This window comes from Lepisosteus oculatus, chromosome 2, assembly GCF_040954835.1.
Source record: "Lepisosteus oculatus isolate fLepOcu1 chromosome 2, fLepOcu1.hap2, whole genome shotgun sequence".
Taxonomy (NCBI): Eukaryota; Metazoa; Chordata; class Actinopteri; order Semionotiformes; family Lepisosteidae; genus Lepisosteus; species Lepisosteus oculatus.
This window is the reverse complement of record NC_090697.1, coordinates 32,448,804-32,469,636: the sequence shown is the minus strand read 5'-3', so window position 1 is coordinate 32,469,636 and position 20,833 is coordinate 32,448,804. Positions and strand designations below refer to the sequence as shown.

At 36.2% G+C, this 20,833-nt stretch overlaps 1 protein-coding gene across 3 annotated transcripts in view; it reads left to right on the top strand.

The window, feature by feature from the left end:
• The window catches only part of klhl32 (kelch-like family member 32), a 78,644-nt gene extending 58,731 nt beyond the window's left edge, over positions 1–19,913 (top strand). For 2 of the 3 annotated variants that reach the window (XM_015355416.2, XM_006626275.3), the window contains 5 exons: positions 5,996–6,722; positions 10,936–10,994; positions 14,737–14,929; positions 16,271–16,365; positions 18,309–19,913. In XM_015355416.2, coding sequence (XP_015210902.1) covers positions 5,996–6,722; positions 10,936–10,994; positions 14,737–14,929; positions 16,271–16,365; positions 18,309–18,470 — 1,236 coding nt within the window. In that variant the 3' untranslated portion in view covers positions 18,471–19,913. The remainder of the gene's footprint in view (positions 1–5,995; positions 6,723–10,935; positions 10,995–14,736; positions 14,930–16,270; positions 16,366–18,308) is intronic. The other variant, XM_015355420.2, reaches the window with a different exon arrangement.
• The last annotated feature ends 920 nt before the right edge of the window (positions 19,914–20,833 follow it).

Genomic DNA, 20,833 nt, shown 5'->3' with positions numbered 1-20,833 from the left:
CCCGGCTCTGCTGCACCCCGATTGGAGCTCTCTGCTGAAGAGGGTGGGCTTGTTGTTTCGTGCCCAGTATCTGTCCATTGCACGGGTTCTGTGTTCAAAATAGTCAAAAGAACTGGCTCACATGTGAAAGCGTTTCAGTTTGGCAGCAGGAGGGTCCCTTAAGTGAATGTATGAAGATGCTCATGTCAGGTTTTACTGTAGATGGACTGTCAGGGCTGAATGACAGATTACACTGGAAACTAAGAGTTTCCTTTGTGTGTGTACGAATGAAAAAGTCTCAAGATGTCCACATAATACATTTTAAAAAATAAATACAAATTAATAAATACAATGCTCAGTTAGGAATAACAGTGTCATGACTACAGAATTTTAAACCATTAACATTTTAAGGTCCTTTTCAAGACATTTAACATTTTCTATGTTTGTAATCAAAGGCTTGAATCACAAACAAATGCCAAACTAATTGTGCTGAGTTGGATTCACAGAAATGACTCCATCCATTAAATGAATGAGCGGAAGTACAAGATTAGAGTGAGACCTCCTCATGAACTTCTATTAAATAAGACTATACGACTCACTTGAGCACAAGGCAGAGACTTCAGAAATAGTAGCGAGTCTCAATGTGTGTTCTGGTGCAGGTGATTGCCACGAATGAGGATGGTTCGGAAGTGTGGACCCGGCTCATCTTTAAAAGCAAAGTGTGTGTTTTTATTTGTTATTTTCCCAACATACTGCCTTGAATTATTTAATTTAGTATATGGGACACAGCATTGATATTTTGAGCTCTGCCAGACTTTGAAATAGTATGCTGTTTTACTGGGATCCTTTAGACTGCAGAAAGTATGCAGAGACATTCTGATTGACAAAATTTGATTATTTTTTGTTATTTGTAATTGTTTTCCTGATTCGGCGGAGTATCTGACATCACCCTTGTTGGAATTATATTTCCATATCTATTAAGATGTAAATGATTTAACTTAACAACAAAAATAATAAAGTGTAGTCTGGGGTGCCAGTGTAAAACATCAGTAGAATTCTGTGTGTTAGTGTCGTCTTAATTGTGAAGTGATTGTCTGGGTCATTGCTTCATAATAGAGAAAGCAGTGTAGCAGGAGAGTGGAACAGTGAACTGTATAGCCTTTTTATAAATTTTGGTTTTCTAATGTTGTGATAAAACACGTTTTATAATTCTATTAAAACTAACAAAGATCACCCCGTTCCCTTAAACTATAAATTAGCATATTTTAATAAAAATGTATCTTTAATCTAGTAACTATGCTATATTTACAGTATGTGGCCAGATAAATACCTTTAAAGTATTGGGCAAAGTAAGGTTTTTTTGTCTCTGATTTCATGAGGCTGGTGAGTCTGGTCTTTCTTATAGTGTTCTCTCACCAATGCACAAAGGAGAATTCACATCATCAGGAGTCATGCCTTTTTCTCTCTTGTGCTGCTTCCTTGAAATGCACAGTGAAAGAGTATAAATAGCTCTAGTGACCTGGCTTGTTGTTACAAGCTGATGTATCCACACATTAAGCAAGGCTCAGAATGGATTACCCTACTTCTATTAAAATAGCTTGCATTAATTAGAAAGTTAAATAAGATTTGCTTTAGGGGGTATAATATATGACACTGAATGGTTGAAAATGCGATTTTACACAGCAATTCATTAGTGCTTGAAGCTGTATTGAAGAAGTATATTTTAAGTCATATGAAACACTTCTTGTTATTTCAGAATGGGTTTAGTGGGAAGCTGAGTGACTCAGTGGTGAAGGGTTGTTTTGTTTAATTTCTACAGGCCAAGACCCAGTTTCTGTTTTGTACTTGTTTTTTATAATTAAAAATAATTAGTCTTTACAAATAAGCACTTCTCTTTTACACACTGCTGTACATTGAGGTTTGAACAAGCTGCAGAAAAAATATGTATGTTTTCCACAGAAACCCATTATAAAAAAATGTCAAGAAAAAAGAAGAAAAATATGAATAGTACAGTATGTATGCATTACTTTGCAAAGTTGAAATTTAAAAAGAAAACTACTGAATCAATGTTACACAAAAAAGATATGGATGTATAATTGATGTAAGAAATTATATATATTTGTACTGTAGACTGTTTCAATTGTCATTTTTATTGTTTACTATTTGTACACCACCCAAGATGTTCCCTGATGCCAATCTGTTTGCAGATCTATTTTTGTAGCAAAAACTAAAAGGCTGCTACAAAATAATATATTCTAATGAACACCCAGCTGAAGAGTAGAACATTTACCAAAATACATTTTATACTAAAATTGTTAGTATAAAAAAAGAAAGAAAAATAATACCAAAGATATGAAAAAGAGCTCTTCAAAAGCAATAAAAAAGTATTTTAAGTATTTAAGTATCTAAAAGTAAAAAATAAAACAATTAAAATACACAGCTGAATCCTACTATGTTTTTTTTTTTTGCTTTGGATTGATTTTTAGTACATGTTTTGTACATCTATTTTCTTTGTTTTTTTATCTATTCCAAATTGAGTGCTTCTGTAATTTCAGAAATGTAAAAGGATTTCAGAATTTATGGATTGAATTTGAAAGAAGTATAGAAAATATTTTAAATCATATACAGTATACAGTATATATATTTACTAGTTGATATGAGTCGTCTTGAACAACGATTTGCAAAAGATAGTCCTAAAGAAGTATACCCCTGCATTCTCTTGGTGTTTAGAAGGTTACAAAAAGAACATTTTGTGATTTTTCTTCCTGCAATACATTTCTGTATACCCTCCCAGTTATTTTGTTCTCTCACATGCCCACACTGAAGTCATCCTACCTGTGTTTCCTAACACAGTGCTGTCATAACTCATAACAAATCAAACCTTCTCTCCAAATGCACTCGTAAGGGAAGAAAGCAAAATTTAAGGGTAATTTCAGATTGTGAAAGAAGAGGAGAGGCATGACTGTTCATTTGCACCAATCATGCCTCCCTTTCATCTCCCCTGATTAGGCCTAGTGTGGTTTCATCAAACTGTTCAATCACCAAGCTGTCACTCTGGCCGTCTGTTGATTGAAAACAATCAGGGCTCTGATGGCACAATTATTCTGACCCTTTAACTAGACGCTGCTGTGATAATGAAAGGTTGATTATGATAGTTTGTGCCTCCTTCAGTTTGCAGAGAAGGTTAATTTGGGCATCAGACGGATGTTTAATGGGCGCTAGCTGGCAATGCTGAGGTAAATGAGAACGTGCGGTCTCCGATATTGCACGGATATAGTTTAGCTGTCAATCATTGTCATTTAGAGTTTGAGACTCACACTCTGGAAATCACATTTTCTTTTTTTCTTTGGGATTTAATTTATTCTCTGCCCTGAGGAAGTTCTTTTATGCTATGTGACCTTCACAGCCAACTAACAAAGTAGCATTCTCAGCCTTTTTTCCTCTTAATCACACTGTATTCCAAAAGTGGATTTTTTTTTCTTTTTTGGGGAGTGGGGGTTGGAGTGAATACAAAGCCATCTGAAATAATGTGGTACAGGGTCTTTATCTCTCAGCACAGGTTTTTGCAAATCACACGTGATGTAATTATTCTGAAAGCTCCTACCGATGCTGTGGTTCTTGGTAGCTTTTTTAAATCTTCCTTTTGTAGTTGCTACTGATGTTAAAAAAAATTGAACGAAGTTGAGTGTAAACTAAAGAAGAAAAAAATGGCCAGAAACAGAAAATAGAAAACAAAAGCTAGAGGACAGTTCTCAGGGTATTTTAAAATAAAAGTTGTATTTTGATAGTGAAGCTGCTTGTATATTGCAGCTACAATAAGATGTACTTGTACATCTGAGTCTCAAATGAGTAAAATAGCACAGAAATAAACGGACAGATGGAAATAATGCATTTTAATGTTGTTTTGTCTTTTTGTCTTTGAATTTTTTGAAAGTCAATCTGTGATACTCTCATAGTACCATTTGGTTCAAATAACCCTATATGAAATATACATTCAGTAATAATGTATAATAAAAAAGGTGGCTAAATGGCTTAGACTCTCTGGCTTCTTCTCTTACATATAGAATTCTGGGAATTGTAGTGTAGCCAGCAAAAAAAAAAAGTAGCACATTAACTCTTTTTGTCAATCTGTTGTCATGCATTCCCCTGAAACCCAAAGCAGTACACTGTATGTTATCACCAGTTATTACATTATGTCATACTGTACAGCTACACAGTAGAAACAAATAATTTACAGATTTTTCTATGAGTGTTAATTAAATATTTAAACCTGACAGTATTAAGGGGACATAAATACAACTGTGAAAATCTTAGGTCTTTTTTTAGAATATTATCCCAATAATCTGGAATTTAAATGTTCCAGATTATTTTATATTTTATTTTAAATAAAACAGTGTTTAAGATATTCAAAAAAGGAAAATTACAATGGAAGTTTGGATTTTCTTTAAAAGGTTACCTCCTTCATAAATTAATTCTGAATTCAGAATTCAGAATTCAGAATTCAGAATTCAGAATTCAGAATTAATTAAAAGAATGAAAAACTAGAGATTTGGATAACCACCTGTGTGAACTGGAAGCATCAGCAAAGTCATTCAAATATATTCCTAACTGTTATCTGTTGTTCATACGTGATTTTCAATATAATTGGTTAAACACTCAAAATGGAAAAGCATTATGTTCAAAAAGCACATCTTACATTTTAATCCTGGCAGGCACATCCTCAATGTTTCTAGCTTTAAAGGTGTTGTATTGTTCTACAATAATATGAAATAATTGCAGGGTCCTGTAAAGGAAACTATTATGCTTGATTTGTGAAAGAGTGAAACAGATTTGTGATCTTCTCTCTCAGAACTGGGCTGTTTGAGGTGAATTATCATGCTAATATCAATCAATCTGTCTATCTCTAAAATACCTTTAAAGGAACCATAGCCTGCTTGATTTAACCTTTATTAAATTTAAATTTTCAGATACAGCTTTATGAAGTCAGGATATTGTATGTGCAAGAACACATTTTACTACTGTACATTTAAAGGCATAATTCTGAGGAAAAATATTTATAACTTATGCTGGCACTGGCATTTTACAGAATTTCATGTCACAGCATCCCAGTAACCTCATTAAAACCTAGTTATTTCACATGGTAACAGAAATGGTTAACCATGCTTGGAAAAAAAAAATCCCTGCATTTTTTTTTTATAAAAGTGTATACTTTTAACCATTCAATTCTTAACATGGATTGCTGACTTCAAGAAACTGTAACCTCTTACATGTCTTCTTTAACTATGCAAGTTCTTTTAACTTATACAGTACCTTAGTGTCTAAACCAACCTGCATGACCATCAAGTCATTTTAGAAGTTCACACCACATCAGCCTTGCTTTGGAGTTGGATGTTTTAAAACTCACTTTGTTTCCCTGATAATAGTATAATTTATTTTCAGCTATGTTAGCACAGATTGATCAGTCTTCCGTGCAAGTGTTTCCCCAAGCTAAACAACCTGAAATAGCTCTCAAGTCCAATTAATTTCGCTTTGTTCCTCTCTCCTTTGTCACTTTAACTCATTCCATTGAAAGTTCCGTTCGGATCTGGCTCAAGGAGAATCAATAGAAATTTCAAGCTAGCAGGTGTTAGGAGTTCATTTGCTGTCACCCAGGACCCTTCATAAACTATAGAAGAAGAAACTCTCCTAAATTGATACGACAACAGGCGATAATGATAGGTGTTTTTGTCTAATATAAAACTAAAACACTTCTAATCAATTTTCTGGCAACAATGGAATATTTGACACTGTTTTGAGATTTTGATAGTTTTCTTGAAGCTGAAGCACAATATTCTCAAGGTGTTTCTTATTTTCCATTAACAATGTAATGATCGACTGATCTTAATACATTTTGTAGATTTAGCCATACTTCTATTTTAAATATGCCTGTAAATGTTTGCCCAGTGATGCCCTGTGTTAGTGTGATTTTGTTCCATTGCAATGAATGGTAACTCTTACTGTTGATGTTCTGGTACAGCTCGCGGTGAGGTGGCTGGAGCACGACTCCCGTTACCAGTACATGGAGGAGCTCTTACAGTATGTACGTTACGGCCTTATGGACATGAACTCCCTCCACACTGTCGCCAAGTCCCACCCTCTGGTCCAGGCCAGCGAAACAGCCACATCTCTGATCAATGAGGCCTTGGAGTACCACCGAAGCACCTATGCACAGCCGATCTGGCAGACTTTACGAACCAAACCTCGCTTCCAGTCGGAAACACTCTACATCGTGGGGGGGAAGAAGAGGGAGATCTGCAAGGTCAAGGAGCTGCGGTTTTTCAATCCCGTAGACCAGGAGCACGTTCACCTCGCCGGCGTGTCGAACTGGAGCGAGCTGGCCCCCATGCCAGTGGGCAGGAGCCACCACTGTGTGGCGGTCATGGGAGACTTCCTCTTCGTCGCAGGGGGAGAGGTGGAGCATGCCACAGGCCGCACCTGTGCCGTCAGGACTGCCTGCCGCTACGACCCCAGGGGCAACAAGTGGGCAGAGATCGCTCCCATGAAGAACTGCCGCGAGCACTTTGTGCTGGGAGCTTTAGATCAATACCTCTATGCAGTAGGAGGCAGGAATGAACTCAGACAGGTGTTGCCCACTGTCGAGAGGTACTGCCCTAAAAGGAACAAATGGACTTTTGTACAGTCCTTTGACAGATCGCTGTCTTGTCACGCGGGATGTGTAGCAGATGGTTTGCTCTGGATATCAGGTAAAAAAACCCCACTTTTTGCAGTTCTATTCAAGTTTCTGTTTGTTGCCAAGATCATTTTTTTCTATACTGTTATCCTTTTCCTGTCTGCAAATTCCACTATGGGCTTTCCAATAGGTTTTACATTTCACAAAGTCAAGTCAATGTGATTGCCATTTTATTCTCAGCGAGTTACTGGGCAGAATGTGTGAAGTTTTAAATTTGAAATGTTCACAAATAACTGGCATGAAAATCAGGAAGAACAGAAAACACAAATCGCTCCAAAATTGTTTTCCCCTGGTGTTCAAATATGATTCATTAAAATTTGTTTTAAAGTTTCAGCTTATGTGATTATCCAACAGAATATAGTGGTTTTTGAAAGCCAAACTCTTCGCATGACAACAAGTGATGTCGAATAAATATTCAACAGCCATTTGCTCCTTCTTAAGGTGTTTTTTTATTTCATCTTTCGTTGCACTACATTTCGCACTGTAGTCATTTGTATTATCGTTCACCAGTTTAGCTGTAATGAAAATGTGAAATTCTTGTTCAGTTAAATGTATTTTCTATAAAAAATCGGAAGGTTTTGTTTGTGATAATCTAGTGCTGTAGTCTAAGATGATGATATTGCTGCGCAAGGACAAGGAAGTGATATTGTTCTGGGTCTTTACAGAAGAAGCCGGGTGCTGCCTGTTCTGATTCTTGTTAAATGCCGAACAGGTATTGTGCAATTAGTCTTGCTTTGGGACTGTAGCAACTATCCATATTTTTTAACCTTGGAACCACATTTTAATTTGTACTTATAATACAATCAAAAATGAGATATGCCACTGCTCAAATTTAAATAATAAAAAGGCAGAAAGAGGCATGTTATTTTCACTTAAAGTAGTCTTAAAGTCTGACAGTAGTTACTTGTTTTTCCCTCTTGGGTTATGTCATTGTGGGATAACATAATTTGAAATCCCAGTGCAAATCAATGGAGCAGTTGGCGCTCCCCATAGAATTAAATGAAGCAGTAAGATACACCTGTCATATAATTAAAATCAATTAGTATAGTATAACAAATGAAGCATGGTAGTACCACAGACACGCTGCATTTGTAGGCTTCCGTCAACATGTTGTTTTTGATCTCGTCATGCATACAGAATTAAATACGCCTTCTAAACAAAAGTGACTCGATCCTTCTATGGCCTTCATCTCCAGGGTCCTGGCGCTAAATTAAGCTTAGTTCACACGTGGAAGAAATATGGAGTAGATTGGCAGCACAGCTTGAAAGAATTGGAGAACTTGGAGGATTTGAGGAGATCTCTCACATCTCTGGTAAACCCATAGCCAGTCAGTAGCTCGGACTGGAGCTTCCTGTGTTTGATAGTACCTAAACATTGCGTAAACAGACTTAGTGTAGTGTATCATCTAATAGAGTACCACAGTCAGGGGTAACGGTTTGACCACCATTATTTTTAAATAATGTGGTGTGTGATCTTTCCTCCTTAACAAGAAAACATCCTTTTATCATGTGATTGTGTTTTATTGTGTCTCTTCATTTCTCAGAGAGAAAATGTGGTGATAACGATTATGTTAATGGTGATAATTTCTCCGTCATTATTTTCAGATAATGTGTATCTTTTTCCATACTTTAGATTTCCACTCTAGCTTCTAGGGAGATGCCTGATAGTTTTCTTACAGTGACATTAGTTCAGCAGTGGACTTTATTTTAAACTTACAGCATTTCAAAAGCGTGATTGATTGATTGATTGAGTGATTTTTTCGGTTATGAGCCTTAAGTTAAATAAAACAAAGTTGAAACATCGTGTGTAAGTTCTAAATAAATCCCAGTGAAAGACATGAGCAATACACAATTGTCTGTATTGTTCAATGTTAGGGGTTGCTGTCCAAGGATTTATTCGGAATAGTTTTTAGCTAAGCAGGTCTTAGATTACATGCTGTTTGATTAGATAGATTGCCCAGATTGATTGCAACATTCTTATAGATCTGTTCTGATCTTGCACCCTGTGTTTTTCTACTGGCACTCAGTGTGAACACTCTAGAATTCTTGCAAAATTATATGTTTATTGTAGGTTTGGAGGAAAAATAGCATTTACAGAAAAAGACCAAGGTTGATAGTTGCAAATTTAAAAACTTTGCCACACTCTGAAAGACATCGAGATTTGACATCACCAGATATTTAAATAAACCAGAATCAAAAGATAGCTAGTTAGGCATTAGAGGCATACAGACCAGAGGAAGTCAGAGCTTGTAAACAACCTGCCAAAAAAACAGAATATAGAATAAATGAGAATACATACTGTCTAGGAAATCCTGTCTCACTGTATTTAATTTATAGTGAGCACAGTATCATTTTTAAATATGTTGTGGATTTAGTTATGTGAAGGCCACGTGACTGTGTATGTCCATATGCACTGTACTGTATGTAAATCATTAAATAATTAGTCACGCATATTGTATACAGCACATATATTTAGTTGTGTTGGCATTTTGACCTTCGGTATTAGAGTGAATAACTGATTCTTAATAAGAAAACAAAAAATTGAAATACTGTAATTAAGTAAAACAACTATAAAAGAATAAATAAAACATCGTGTTAGCAGCCCAAAAGTAATGGATTAATTTCCTATAATTACTGGCTGTTTGCAATCCTTCTTTTTGCCAGCAGGGTGTATTGGAGTGTGGCCGTATCTTCCCTTGTACCTGTTTTGCAACATTACCAAATTTCCTCATTATTGAACTCACAATAGCCTGCCTCTTGCATGGGACCTTGGGACTTTCCTTCAGTTTGGTCCCACCCACCTGGTTCTTTAATTGAATTAATTAATGTAATTCTATGGACACATACTGGTAGAGGAATTGCCTTCTGGAACTATTGGTCCTGGTGTGGTGTTTGTTTCTGTATGTACCCATCTTTTGCCAGTTGCTCTCTGGGATAGGCTGTGGTCTCGCCCTTGACCCTCTATTAGATAAAGTGGTTAGAAAATGGATGGATGGATAATATATACTGTGTATTCACTTAGGATATATCCCTAAATAAGCCTTAAACCATTGTATGAATCATAGCTGAAGTTTTAAAGTGGAAAAAAACGAAGTAGAAAAATGAAAGTGTTTGGAAGGATAGGGTGCTTTAATGACAGTTGCTTGCACAGAAAGCTCTTAAAATGCAGATTAGCTCCCTGGGGTGGCGAATCAAAATTGTCAATCTATATAATATACTTGTTAGAGAAGCCACCAAATCTAAGCAGTTGCTTTGATTGCAAGGGACAGTGTGCCAGCATGTGGTATCATAACCTAAACGCAGACAAATCAGCTTGATGACTTTCAAAGCTGAAAGAAGCGCTACAGGCAAGGGTACTTTGGTCTTGCAGAAATTAAAGAATACAGTAATCAATATTAATATGTTATCAGTTTAAGACCAGTCAAATCTGTATGCAAATCCCCAGCTTCTTATTCTGTAAGACTTGAAACATTAAAGGACAGTGAGTACATACAACATGCAGTGCACTGCAAGATACAGGAGAATTCATCCATGTCTCAAGACTCCAGTGCCACCCTCTGTATTTATTATGAGATAAGCAAACAAAAACTGTAGGCCTATTTATGTAAAATAACAGAAGAAGATCTGCTTTTTCATAGTATGTCACAAAAATAAATCACCTTTCTACGAATATGATTCCTTTTATAATGACATTCAATATCGTAATACATGTTAAGTAGAAGACCTCATCAGAAGCATGTTATTTGCTAGGCATCTGTGAAATCGTAGTAACAAAAAGCAATGAAATGGACTAAATATGCCAATATTCTGTATGTTGCATGACTGAAAAAAATTTTTTATTGCATGTTTATGTATTCTAACTGATCTACACAGCAAAACATTAAATCATAAAATCGACACTTTTTCTAAATTCATAGTAAATATTGTCCTTTCTTACAATAGTATAACAAAGGCAACTTGATGTCTTAAATTTCAACAGAATAAGATGTTACATGAAGTTCTGAATAACATTTAACATATGGTAATGTTTTAATTAATAAATAAAAACAGCACAAAATATTTCTTAAATGAAGCCGATGTAGTTGTAATTTAAGAATATGCTTTTCCATTTGGATGAAAATTTGGAGTTAGCTGCCACTAATGCAGTGCAGGTTTTGGAATATGATTTGTCTTAAGTGGTCTCACTCTTGTGTATGTTGCTCTGATTGCAGTTGTCCTTGGTTGCAGGTGGTGTAACAAACACAGCTCAATACCAGAACAGATTGATGGTGTACGACCCCGTCCAGGTGCGTATTACTCTCCAGCAATTATAGTCTTTTCATGAAACTTATTGAGTTTAAAGCCTTTTTCTTTACAGAAGTTCTTTATTGAAATCTTGAAGCCACACAGGCCATGCAATTGCATACAGACTGTAGACACACAGGTATACACAAACCAGTAAATATGTGAATTATGCTATTTTTTCATCTCCTCTTAGGACTAAATATTACATACTGTAAAACACCTCTCATTCTCTTTGGAAATAACTGAAAGTATTTTCAGAGCTAGGTCCAATGATTTATACTTACTACACACTTACAGGTTTATGAATAAAAACAGATCCTCAGGCTCCAAAGTAGCTCAACCCATTCCAACAGATGTTTGGCACCAAGGCTGAGGTCTATAACCTTATGGCAGTGAGCATATCATTAGCCCACTGTGAAATAAATATTCCACACATTGTAGCAATGCTGTTGAAGAGCCACTGGAGTTGGGTAGGCTTAAGGTTTGGCTTGAGAAAATATATTTGGTTTGACACAAAACAGTGCCACCAGCAAAGGAAAGCTTCTGTGTCTGCATCCCTTAACCCTGGCACAAGGGTTGTACTGTAGCACTAAAACCGAATTATTGGTCGTTCCAAATGATAGGGCTACCCTTTATATTAGATAGAGATTTGGACAAGCTGGATGGTTGCTCGGGTTCTCTAAACATTTTTGCAAATATTATACATGCAACCACATACTGGCAGTTCCAAATGAAGCTACTGTAACGTCTGGCCATGTCATAGGTGCTCTCATGCTGTACCTGGTGCCTTTTCTACACCTCTCCTAGAGCACACTATGGTATATACTGTATGACCCACATGCTTTCAAAAGGAGTGTTGACTGTCCTGCTGTCCCTCTGACTTCAAAGACAACCCCAGGTTGCTATTAATCTTCAGGTACAGCATCTTTTGAGTTTAGGTCTACAGTGGCTGGCAGTGGCTGGAAGATTCTTAGGTTGCATTATTTTAACATTTGCCATTTTTGTATAAGCTAGTTGACCGCATCCAAATGATTTAAAAAAAATATTTAGTCTTAAATATTGTCATTTGGGAAGCATCTTTTTGGCAATCGAGGATGCTTGTGAGCATCATTTATGGTTTGGATTGACTGAAGCGTTCTCCGCAGCACATGTAAAGCTGACTGCAATAAACACCTTGTCCTGTGAATTTCTCTGATCTCAGTGTCTGTGATTTCAGTGGCAAGGCTGATAGGGATGGAGACGGGGGTTGTAGGGTCCCATCTTATTCACTGAATTCAGTACTGTACAAAAAATTATTATTTTTAACGCTGGTACAGCTCCTTGAAAATAGATGGCAGACCCTATCAGCCTCAAGTACCCTTCCTTAAAAACATTGTATATAGTACAATATGTACATCACGTTTTTCTGCTGTTTAATTTCGCATGTGCTGCGTCTCGTGAACTGTAATCAATTGTGAAATGACAAAACACCCGTCAAAGAGAGGTGGCTAAATTCAGAGATCTGAACTGATGAGCAGGGAGGGGACAGGCCGTGATCTGAAGGAGGTGTGGAGAGCCCGAAGGAGCGCTCTGCTCTCCTCTCCCTCTTCTCTCTGTCTGAAAGCTGTGTGCTCTGCGCAGACCCTACACTGTTTAAACAAGCGAGCGGGCAAACATTCCATCTGCCGGGTCTGGTGCAGAATCCCAATCACTTGCCTGCCGCTGCTGAGCCTGGATTGCGTTGTTTTGTTTTTCCTGCTCTGTGTGTGTGTGTGTGTGTGTGTGTGTGTGTGTGTGTGTGTGTGTGTGTAGCCCCGATAATGCCTGCCATCTGCTGCAGAGCACACAGCTACCTGCTAACAAGCAGGCAGCAGTGACCTCCGCTTCCCCGCGGCTGATTAGTATTCAAACAGTGGTTTATTAGGAGTGACCCCTCCAGGCCCCAGCGTTTCATTGCCGATGTGGCGCGTGATGGCTCACCTGGCAGTCCTTGCAGTGACAGGAAGTGGAGATAGAATCAGGGGACCCATCTCAGGCGCCGACAAGCAGATGGTGTCTACTAGCTTCTGTCAGGGGACTTAGCAGCTAACCCAGAAATTAATTCTTACTACACAAACATTACAAAGTTTAATATGGCGATATAAATAATTAAATCGTTTTGGAAGAGCGAGAGACAGACAGATTTCAAAGATTTTTTTTGTGATTTCAAAACGTTTAGAATTATTAGAATAAGGTTGTGATGTACAAACTACGGCACTGAGGTATTGTTTTGTAATGTAATTTTATTTAAATACGTTGATCATGAACATCATTTGCCACATTAATACTTTTAAGGCTTTGCTGGCAGTCAAAGGAGCAATCCATAATCTCTTTACATTATATCCCTGAAAAATGATTATCTCAGTTTTAGCAGATGATCTTTCATTTGACTTTTCAAAGAGCATGTGAATTTTGTTGTCTGGAACTTGCAGAAAGTTTTCAAATATTTTCCTAGATTGATCTTATTTTTGAAGTGCAGTGTAAAAAACAAGACAAAATATTCAGAACAAAAAATTGTATCAAGCCAGTAGCACAGAATGAATACATTGGCTTTTAAAGCTATTTGCTTTCAGTGCAAAATGCATTTTTATATTTTCTAGATGAATGTGAAAACAGCTGAGAGATACGTGAAGAAGATAGGAAAGTAATAGCTTTGTGCAAATTTGTTGTCTTCACTTTGAATTGTTTTTTTTTCATTAAAAATAGTAGAGCAAAACTTGTCTTGATGCAAAACATTTGGAAAGTTATCTTTCAGTCTCTAGAAAAGATAGAGACTATAATGCAACTATACTGTATATAATGTAAATGCCCAGAATTTTAAAGAACACCTGCTAATTCTGGAACCATGCATAGTGCAGGGAAGATAATTGGACAATACTTTCATCTTATTCATGGCAGTGCGCTACGTGCTGGCTAGTACCGTAACAATTCTAGTAACAAGGCCGCATGTTTTGGATGTCCCAAGAAGAGAATTCACTGGTTTTGATTTTCAGCAAAGTTACTCTCTTGTGTTAGGGAGACGTGAAGAATGGGAGAACTGCAAATTATTAACACCAGCCATGCTTTGCCAGAGATGTACAGTATATGGATCAAGAAAATAAATTTAGAGATTTTCCTACACAATCAAACACAACCTTTTTGTTTTTGTTAAAGTTTTGACCAGTTTTTTAATAAAAATTCTAAAACAACAAGTGTTTTTCATTAAAAAATCAAGTTTCTAAATCCTAAAATATTTAGAGTCTCCACTTAAAGTGTTACAAACCCAAGTCGCATTTTTAAAAATACCTAATATGGCATAATAATGATAATTATGATATTCTAGCGAAGGTATAAACAACATGTGTCTAAAGAAACAATATTATAATTATTAAACCAACGTCCATTTATTGTAGAATACTGTACACTTCTTCAAACATAGCTATAGATGTCCTTAAAATATCTCTAAATTCTTTAACCATTCTTTAAACAGTCGAAACGTTATAATGATCCTGTTTTAACAGAAAATAAAGTGGATACTGTACACATTACCCTCTAGAAGATCACGGTATTTGTGATGTGGGTTACTGATCATTTGCATATGTGCTGCAGGTAGGTGGCTTGGAGTTTTAAATGCGACAGCTGTCTGGAACATTCCCTATTTTATTACCTACAGTATTCCACTGCCTCTCTAGGTGAGAACTGGATTGATGTCCTTTTTAATTCTTCCTTTTTTTTCTTAAACTGCAGAACAAATGGATTGGGCGCAGTCCCATGCTGCAGAGGAGAGTGTACCATGTCATGGCAGCTGTCCACAGGAAGCTGTATGTACTTGGGGGAAACGATTTAGACTACAATAACGATCGGATTTTGGTCCGACACATAGACTGTTATGACATTGACATGGATCAGTGGACGCGCTGCACCTTTAGTTTGCTTACAGGTAGGTCTGAAACTGTCAGTAACATGTAATAAGAGAGAATGCGACCCAAGGAATGTTCTGTACTGCACAGCAGGAGGTTTGTAACTCTACAGCCTACGATGAACTCTGAACCCCTAAGTCATTATTAATGTACTATTTCCAAACAGTTATACAAAACACATTTCTGAAGCTTTAAAATGGATTCTTTGTCTTTGAGCTTCACGTCAATGTTCGCAGCAGAGGCTTTGGTTTTTGATATTCGAGTTTTATTGTTATGTGGTGCTTTATTCCCATCACATCATATCACCACCCAGAGGTCTTATCAGATTTCATTAATAAAAATCAACAGCTGATGCTTCTGTGGCAGCAGATGAAGCAGAGGTTTCCTAAAAGATTTTTTTTTTACCACCAATGTTTCATTGGTCAAGTATTCAGGGAGGAAGCCTGCATGATAATTTGCATGAACATTTGCAACTTGTATAAAATAAATACAATAAATTTCTGTCAGACACACTGCAAAGTATGAAAATGAGAGTTTTTGAAGTACAAAGTCTCAGAAGGTCTTCTAGTAAATTTTCAAGCTGCAGCCCTTACCCGAGGTTGTCAGTTTGCACTATTTTTCAGACATAGATCATCGAGAAGCAATGATGATGGATTTATTTACCTCTTTAACAAAGTGGCTCCTGCTGAAAGTCTGGCAAGGGCAGACCTCATTTTCCCCAGTTTGGTCAAACAATCTGATTAAGTTTGTTGGGTGTAATTATGATCAGTATGATGAATACGATGTATTGATCTTCAGCACTCAGCACTTATTTGTTTGTTCAGTATACACTGTAAAGGGAGACCTGCTATAATATCCTTTAATATTGTTCCTGCAGGATTTCAGGAGGGGTAGTTTAAATTCTTCTTATGCTTTTACAATAGTATTCTCCCAGCTGAACCAACAAAAACGAATCTGGATTGTGGTAAAATGACTGGGAACAATTGCAGGCTTCTGGAAGGACTTTCTTGCCAAAGCTGTTTTTTCCTTTTTGTTCACTGTGCTGATGAAAGACCTGTTTCATGCAACTCAACAACTAAGAGTTGAAACAGGGGACTGAAAAGACTAACTGCTTTCAGAATCCTATTTGTGCATGTAATGTGACATACGGTACATTAGATTTCTCAGTTCCTGCGATCTCATTCTAAAGTAATCTTTTATGCCTTTTCACATCAATAATATTATAGATGGTACATATTCCACAAGTATACATCACAGTTATGCATTTTATACTAGGAGGAACACATCCTCAACAAATGTTTGTATGAAATGTGTTATCACATTAAAGTGGAATTTATCACCTGGTGTTTTATACTTTGAAGGGCAAAATGAGTCTGGAGTAGCAGTCCACTATGGAAGAATATATCTTGTTGGAGGATATTCTATATGGACAAATGAGCCATTAGCATGTATCCAGGTTAGTAAACCTCAACATGCCAGGTCAGAAACACATTAGGCCTCATTTAATTCAGGAACATCCACTGACATTTTTCTTTTAGAGTTTCAAGGTTGTACATTATAGGTGTGCAGCATGTGGAGATTATGATAATTTAGCGGAGAGCAATCCTGTAGTTACAAGAGTCATTTTGTGTTATTTGGAGGACAATATTTCCAAAAGAAAAAATGTTGAAATTTTAAAATACCTGTTTATTAGGCAGGATTCAGTGCATGATGTGGCTTTTACAAACAGCAAGGTGGTGTTTATGGGCGAAAAGGAGTTTATGTAAAAAGGAGTGTATTGGTGCCTTGTGATAAAAGACTCACCACGTTCACAGCAATTTAAAAACCCTTCAAGAAGGGGAGAAGTAAACAGCCCTGAAGTGGGGCCATGCTACGTCCCAGGGGAATCAAAAGAGAAGAATAACACCTTTGGTTTGAATTATTTAATGCGTTGCATATATGAGAGGCTATTTACCAGAGATCTAAAAGCACCATGACAACCCCACTGCCAATTAGCACTAGTCAGTCGGTCCATACACATTAATTAATATTCTCCTCAGTCTTTTTTGCTAGTGTCAGTTTTCCCCGTGGCATGTTGCAGTATAGAATGTGCTTGACATGGAGCAGTTAAGATAAAATTAACTGCTGAAAATCAAATAAATTTTTTATACAGTTATATTTTTTTCAGTGTCATAAGTAGTATATACTGTACAGTCCATTTGTGCTGAAGGGTTGATTCTCAGGTGTACCACCACAAAATCTAAACTGTTGTATCAGTGCATATCTGTAAAGCAAAGAAAAAAACACCTCAATTTCACTAATTATTTACTGTTAAGAAGACAAAGCCTGTTAAAAAACATTAAAATATATTTTACGTTTTATCTTTTATTTGGTCAACAAAAACAAACAATTTAGATTATTCGGTCCTCTATCAGAAATTATCCAGATTACCTTTGCTTAGGTATAGATAGAACAATATTTATTTAAATATTTACTGTTTTTTTTAGAAATAGTTTCCCTATTACATGATATGTGTATCATTTAAATAACTGAGAAAGAAAGTAATTCAGCTCTTGAAAGTCTTGTGTGTAAAAGAAATGATTGTTCAGTCGATTTAGATTTGTGATTAATCTCATGACTATTTCATTTTCCCATTTTAAAACGTTATTTCTCTTATCTAGAAGTAATGTTTCAGCAAAACAATTTATTTTTATTATTAAATTCCTTCATCTAAATAAATCGAACCATGTTATGAAGACATTTGACCCAACATACAAAAAGATCTCTGTGCAGCTTGGATCCTTTTAACAAATTATGCATTTTTTTGTTTAAATATTCTGTTATTTACCAATTTTGCTGATGTATTTGAAAGATAATTCCGTAAGAAACTAAATTAAAGTGTATAAATCACAATGGAAAGTTTTTTAAATTAAGAAAGCTCGTAAAATTTATTAAATTATTGCACACGCTGCATTTTCTGTTTGTTTATTTTCTGTCAGTTTAGTCCCTGTTACACTAGCCAAAACGTATTCCACTGCAATACATTAAAAACAAAAAGAAATGTATTCTTCTATCTCATAAAAACACATACTATTTTTTTAGATCTCTTTTTAGGCATACTGTATGTATATTATACAATCTTATATTTATATAAAGATGCATATCTTTTTACTTTTATAAATGATGAGTCACTTAGATTTGAATGTTCATCACAAGGCTTTAATTCATAATGTTGTGACTGCAACATTTAGAAACCATCCTGTCCGCATGAACTCCTTCACTGCAATGCCAGCTGTACAGACTTAAGTTACTGACTTTACAGTACATCTTCCTTTATCTGTGCTTCACTCAGGTATTTACCCCTGTGCATATACAGTATATGGCAGATAAACCATCCTAAATGCATCTCTTACTCTGTAGGTCCTTGATGTCAGTACTGAAGGGAAAGAAGAAGTTTTCTATGGACCCACTCTTCCATTTGCTTCCAATGGAATAGCCACGTGCTTCCTCCCAGCACCATACTTCACATGCCCCAACCTCCAGACCCTACAAGTGCCTCACCACAGGATTGGTACTGTATAGCTGTGGCCATAGACAATGGCAACATCTGAAGCCCACAAGATCCTTCATGGAAACGACGCACAATAAAGCTCCCAACAGCCGAATGTCGCCTCTTCAAAGGCCGGTGCGGTTTTAAAAGACGCACTAAATGGGGGGTGTTTACGATTGAGTGTGATCCGCAGAAGGCGATGCTCTTGGCTCATATTGCAAACATGCAGTACATACAGTGTGACCAAATAGCTCTGTGATAAGAGTGGTGCAACATGAATTTATCTGACTGTTCCCATGAAGTCATTTACATTCATCAAGGCTGACAAAAAAGAATACGTTTCTAACTGTACTGGGATAGGGGGGTATTTCAGTGCTTGTTAAGTGTAGTTCCTTCTCAGTTGTGAATAGCATTTTTAGGGTTGATTTATAGCCTCTGCCAGATTTTATGCAATTGATTTTTTTTTATGTAACCTGAGATTATAAAACACTGAAGTTTTGCCATAGTCTTCTTTTCCTGCCATGAACGCTCTCAGTGTGAACGTCAGTTTCCTTGGGATTTTTGACTTAGTACTACTCTTCTTAATAGTCCAAGAAGAATTTGAGCAAAGTTGAATTCTTGAATTTTATGTAAAATAATCCAAATGAATTGCAGATTCCTTATTTCAATCATTTTGGCAGATTGCTATTGTAGTTTCCGCTAATTTTGCACCTCAGAAATTTAAGTTAGTTTCCACAAGAAGAATCAAAACAGTTATACTTAAAATCTGCAGAAAATTTGCATAATCATATTAAACAGCCAATTCAGATAGTTGGCTATGCATTTCCGAGTGACGTTTTCCCATCACCACATCATGGTTTTACGAATGCTTTTGTTAACCAAAGCAAAAAAAAAAGGTGTTTTAATTTCCAAGCAGTTTAGGTAGACAAATATGCATTATGTTAATATATTTATATTTATTGTATTCTTTGAGGAGGTCCATTGATATTTGTAAAAGTAATTACAGAAATGCTTACTGTAACAACAGCCAAGTTCTGCCTATAAATTGAATACTAATAGAAAGAACTCCTGTAATGAGACATTATTTCATGTGTGACAATACATTTACTTCTGGAATTGTGTTTCTACATGCTTCTACGGCAAAACAAATCTTGGCCAAAAGTATGTTGTTCCCTTCTGTAACTCCAACAGCTTGTTTACAGTTAATGTTATGGAAATAATTATTTTTTTCACTAAGCACTGCCTTTGAAGGGCTCATTACTTTCTGGTCAGGTGTGTTATACTAGAAAACAAATATCGCTGTTGCTACTAGGCATTTATGACCCATTGCAGAAAAAAAATCTTTAGTGAGAGTTTGCTAATTGCAACAAAGCTAAGTAAAGGATAACAAGACTAAAATCATAACCTTATGTAACCGAAGCAATCAGGTGTGCAGTTTTACAGAGAAAATATGAAATAAAAGCAATTTTGTCAAACTCTTTTGTGTAGTAATATTACAATTGGCTAATCTTTTTTTTTGTGAACTGTTCTAAACTTAATTTAATGAAAGAATGAATTAGAATTAGTGAATTATGGACCAGGACAAGAGCTGTATGAAAAAGGAAAGACATGAAGTCACATTCAATACAAAGGGAATAGGATTAAATTTCAGTTAGTTAAAAGGATATCTGCAGATTTGAGAACACTGCAATTGTTTTTGTATGTGTCATGTGCAAAGCAGTCCAGCTGGGAAAGGAAGGTTTTTAATGAGATTGATGTGTAGTGGTTTTATATCAATTAAATACAGGTAATGTTAACAAACATGTTCCTATATCCTATTCAAAATACTACACAAATTTTCAAAAACGTATAAAAAAACAAAATGGTTTTGGCAAGAGGAATCCATTCAGAAATAAACATTTTCCTCCAGCAAGTTAAGCCTCAGTTTGCTCTTTCTAAAACAATATTACATCAGTATCATGATTACAGAGATAACCTTGGATTCGTAACCGTGACTGTGAAGTAATGAGAACCCTAGCTGAGTGGTTTATCTGATACATGGTGCAGCATAAAAGAGGCACAGACTCTTTAGACACACTGGTGGCAGTGTTTCAACAAGAGACCCACTTCTCCTCTCCAGTGGTACTTTATAAATGACAGAATTTAGCTTTCAAGAGCCAGGCACCCTTATGTACAAACTCCTTATCAGATACCTGCTAATTCTGGAGGGGGTTTGAAGAGCTAGGTTTACAGTGTTTGTTTTTGGTAGTACAATAACATGTACAGTTGAACAGTAAGTGCTTTTACAAAAGTTTACTTTTGGGTGGAACAGCAGTGTAAAATGTACAGAGAGTGAAATCATATTGAAAGTAAGGAAAAGCATAAAGGTGCTTAAGGACTATTCCTTATTAAAAAC